Below are 4,294 nucleotides of genomic sequence, written 5' to 3'. Positions count from 1 at the left end.
TACTGATATTATTATACTGTGACTCGCCACCCGCCAGACAGAGGCGATTTTGTCAAAAATATTGACAAGTCGCGAACTGTCACAGGAATAAAACTGACACGCGTCCGTCCTCCGTAAGCGCCACCGCGCGACTGATTAAGATTGTCCAAGCCGTCATGGCCGATTTTTTCACATTTTTTCAACATAGTAACTAAATAAGACGCAATAACAAAAGTTTGAAAAGTTGTCGACCTAGAAAATACAAAGTCCTATCTATTAGTATATATTTTAAGTGTAAAATGTTAAAAATGAATATATGAGAGTAAAACAAAAAAGCCGTCGACGTACTTCTTTGGGATTTTTTTTTATCGGACAAACTATGCAATATCGTGTTTTGGAAAAGTTGTCGCCCTAGTTAAAGACATTAACTTACTCGTACAATTTTTTGTTTGCTAAAATATCTTTTCATTTAGAAGCTATCTGCAAACAAAATCGGTCAAATATCGACAATTTGGGAAATCATGGCCTTAATTGTGGATTTTAAAGCTATAATAAAAAAATACTAATTACTAATGATTATGTTAACCCCTTGTGGTAAATTATGAATATCATTCAGTAACACTTAGTAAATAACACTATTGCCAATTCATTCCAGGTACCAGAGTGCAGATGTGGGCAACTTCTTGAGCCAGTCACTCCTGGAGTCACAGTACCACTACCAGACCTCCATCGAGGAGAGCGTCGTCGTCATTTACGACACAAAGAAGTCCGCCAGGGGCTTCTTAACTCTGAAAGCTTACAGACTGACTCCTCAGGTGGGTTATACATATTTTTAGTCACGTCAGTTTACAACTAAATATTCTGACTGCATAAAAGTGGCTTTTAAAGGTTGCTGTCAATGCGTTAAAACACTAGCCTAGTGTCTGAGAGCCTGTGTGGTCTGTCTAGTGACCCAATTACTTCTTATTTTTAAAAAATTATTGAATGTAGTATGTTTATGCACAATATAAAATCTGTTTAGTCTTTTACAAGGCCATTATGTGCAGAGTAGATGAATTGTTACTTCAAAGTAATGAACTAAGATAATTTATCCTAAAACTAATGTCTAATAATATTACATTAACTGTCCAAGTATATTAAGTCCTTAGTTTTTCACTCTATGCCTTTATTTCCTGGTAATTTTACTTTAACTGATGCTTAATATTCTTTTTTATCTTGTTTCCAGGCTATTGCCATGTATAAAGAAGGTGATTACACACCGGAGGCGCTCCGCAACCTCAAGATTGGCTATGAGAGTTTGTTTATCGAAGTGCCAATCGTGATCCGCAACTCTCCGCTCACAAATATTATGATGTCAGAGTTGCAAGAGATGATCCCAGACGAAGAGGGATCCAAGTTTTTGGACCTCGGCACCGCATCAGTGCTTGAAGGTTTGTGTATTGCTTTTATTCTTGTTTCTTTTACATAAAAAACTTAAAATGGTGAAGAATAATTTGGTGTATATTTTATCAACACAATTTAACATTCATTTGTATAATCTATTTGTTTTCAAAGTCCAAAGGGGAATTTGTTATCAAGATCTCAACTTTAAAAATTACACAACCTGTCTTTGTCTTAATTTCATAACAAAAACTGGATGCTTAAGTTTGCATTTAGTTTTCCATAGTTGTCATCCAATCAGAATCACATAGGCCCTACTATGGGTGCGAAATCGCGCGCGCAACGCTTATCTGACGTTTACTCCGAATCAACACCTGTCATTCGTAACTTGGCACTGGGCAGTGGCTCTTTGGCCATAGATTACAATAAATCGCATTGAACATTCACTGGCTAATTTTTTACTGGTTTCTTCTCTGCCATCTCATCTTTGACTGGTTTGATCACTTTCAGGTCAACTTCGGAGCCTAATGGAGCGCGTAGACGAGCTGAATCAAGAAGCTATCAAGTTCAACCGCTACCAGCAGTTGGTGGTCAGGCAGCAGCAAGACAAGCACCGCTGGATGGTGAAGAGAGCGCAGGAGAACGCAGCCAGGGCCTCTAAGGATGAACCGCCTCTACCTGAAGAAGGTAAATACTTTAATATTGTCGATGCGATGCTCGATTTTATTTATGTCTGTATTGAAACATGCAGAGTTACTGAAAAAAATTCCAAGTTTCGAATGTTCCTAGCCCTCTCACGTATAGCAATAAGGCAGATAGACCCGAAACTACGTAAAGAAGGGTTTTCAGAGTTGCCATGATGTCTTATGTTTTTACTTGGTAACTGCTAAAGGGAAAGGCATCAATTTAGCTAGCTTTTAATAATTGGCGGAAAAATAATGGTATAATCGCGTTTCTACAGATCATGAAAGGTATGCCAAACAGAACGCGTTTCTAGCCCGCGTCAAAGCGCTAAAGAGCGGCGTACTGTTGAACAGCGTTTTCTGCGCTTTAGCACTTTGGTACGTGCGTTTTTAGGAATAATAAACTTATGATATTACTTACTTTTCAGACGTAAACAAGCTGTTCAAGCCGCTCCCAGTGCCGCCAAGACTGAACCCGATGATCGTGGCGGGGCAGATCAACACTTACAGCCAGCACATCAGCCAGTTCTGTTCGCAGAGCCTCGCCAAGCTCTACCTTACCCAGGCGCTGCAGAACGCCAAGGAGGCCAAGCAGACCAACTGATTTATCAAATTAAATTGATTTTATTGTCACAATTTTGTTTTTTTTTGTCGTCTGTACCAACTTTGTTTTTATTTTCTTTGCTTTGTGCGGCTTGCAATTAGCCAGTGTCAACTTGTAACTTTTTTTAATTGTGAGTTCGCGCCTTAGGCCCGGTTTTTTGATTCGTAGTTAAAATAACCAATAGTCAAGTTTGACAGATGTCAAATGACAAGTGGTTAAATATCAGAGAAAAATGTTTTTCGAACAATGGTTAGCTAGACTTTTAGTACATTTTTTAACTATGAGTTAACATTTTGTTAATATTTAACCATTAGTAGCAAAATTTAACAATTTGTTATTTTAACTATGAATCAAAAAACCGGGCCTTAGTGGTTCGCGCGGTTTGCATTTAGCCACTGCTGAGTTTTTTTTCTATGATGGCTTTGTACAACTTGCTCATACAGTCAGTGTCAGAGTAAATTATGTATTATAGTAGGTATTTATGAAGATAAATATTCCCCTGCTTCTCTTAATTTCTGTAAAGATGTGGCACTTTAGAGACCTCTCCTACTTGGCTTGATGGACCCGAAAACCTGATGAAGGTCGTGGGAATTACTTTAAATTAAATACGGACAACACACGCAGAAACATTTGATATGAAAAAAAAAAATGAAAATTCTCTGAAGCATGCTCCTTGTCCAACAAAGGACGTCTTTCGGCTGTGAAGTCTTATAACCATAGCTGGGCATTAACTCGTTAATCCGTTAATCGTTAATTAACGAAGTTAACATTTCTATTAACGGATTAACTTTTAAGTTAACTTTAAAAAATGTTAACGGACTCGTTAACTTCCGTTAAATTATCCTAAGTCCGTTAATCGTTAATCCAGTACCTACTATTTACCAAAAAGATACAGCAGCCACGCTGAAAAACATTAGAAAAACGCGTTCTGACAAGTACTTCCAGAACCCAAAACAACAGTTTTTGTAACCAGAACGAAACGATATAAAAATGTTATTTTTTATTCATTTACAAGTTTTATATTTCACTTTTTAGAATCTGTGGGACCAATCTTTACTTTACAACTGAATTTAAGACCAGTTCTCAACCGATTGAGCTAAAATTTGGTATAGTTACTTATGCTGATTAAGCTGATCTGATGATGGAGTCAGGAGGTGGCCATAGGAACTCCTAAATGAAACGGCGGCATCGCATCGAATTTGGGTTCGTTGGATTTGTCTTTTCGAGCACTTTAGTACTAGATGAAGTCCAGGTAGGGTTGCCAGGTGTCCGGCTTTCGCCATGTTTGGCTTTTTACGGTCTTGTCCGGTCACATATTGCCTTGTCCGGCCTGTCCGGCTTTTGTTAGGCCTTTTATTTGGCTGCCGCGCCAGGCGAAAGTCGAGCCATAGAATAATATGGAGCGCACGCATCAGGATGGCTGGGCAACCGATGATGATAGTACTCACTCGTGAGCTTTGCACCCCCCTCCCCCCTCACATGTCCAGCTTTTAGGGTGAAATGTCCGGCCAAATGAAGCACAAAGTCCGGCTTTTGTGTCTTTGGACCTGGCAGCCCTATCCAGAGTAGTGATGATGAAGTCAGGGGTGGCCATAGAAATTCCTAAACAAAACGGTGGAAACCTATCGACTTTGGATTTGTCTTTTCG

General features: G+C 38.9%; 1 protein-coding gene across 1 annotated transcript; it reads left to right on the top strand.

Annotated features, from left to right (window-relative positions):
* Positions 1 to 615: 615 nt before the first annotated feature.
* Positions 616 to 2,678, top strand: LOC114351249 (eukaryotic translation initiation factor 3 subunit H). The gene is made up of 4 exons (XM_028302390.1): positions 616 to 794; positions 1,205 to 1,409; positions 1,870 to 2,046; positions 2,471 to 2,678. The coding sequence occupies exons 2-4, from the start codon at positions 1,214 to 1,216 to the stop codon at positions 2,644 to 2,646; spliced, it is 549 nt and encodes a 182-aa protein (XP_028158191.1). The 5' UTR covers positions 616 to 794; positions 1,205 to 1,213; the 3' UTR covers positions 2,647 to 2,678.
* Positions 2,679 to 4,294: the final 1,616 nt, after the last annotated feature.

Source organism: Ostrinia furnacalis, unplaced genomic scaffold, assembly GCF_004193835.3.
Source record: "Ostrinia furnacalis isolate ACB-3 unplaced genomic scaffold, ASM419383v2 OfSCF1112, whole genome shotgun sequence".
NCBI classification, from domain to species: domain Eukaryota; kingdom Metazoa; phylum Arthropoda; class Insecta; order Lepidoptera; family Crambidae; genus Ostrinia; species Ostrinia furnacalis.
This window is presented reverse-complemented; position numbering and strand designations above follow the sequence as displayed.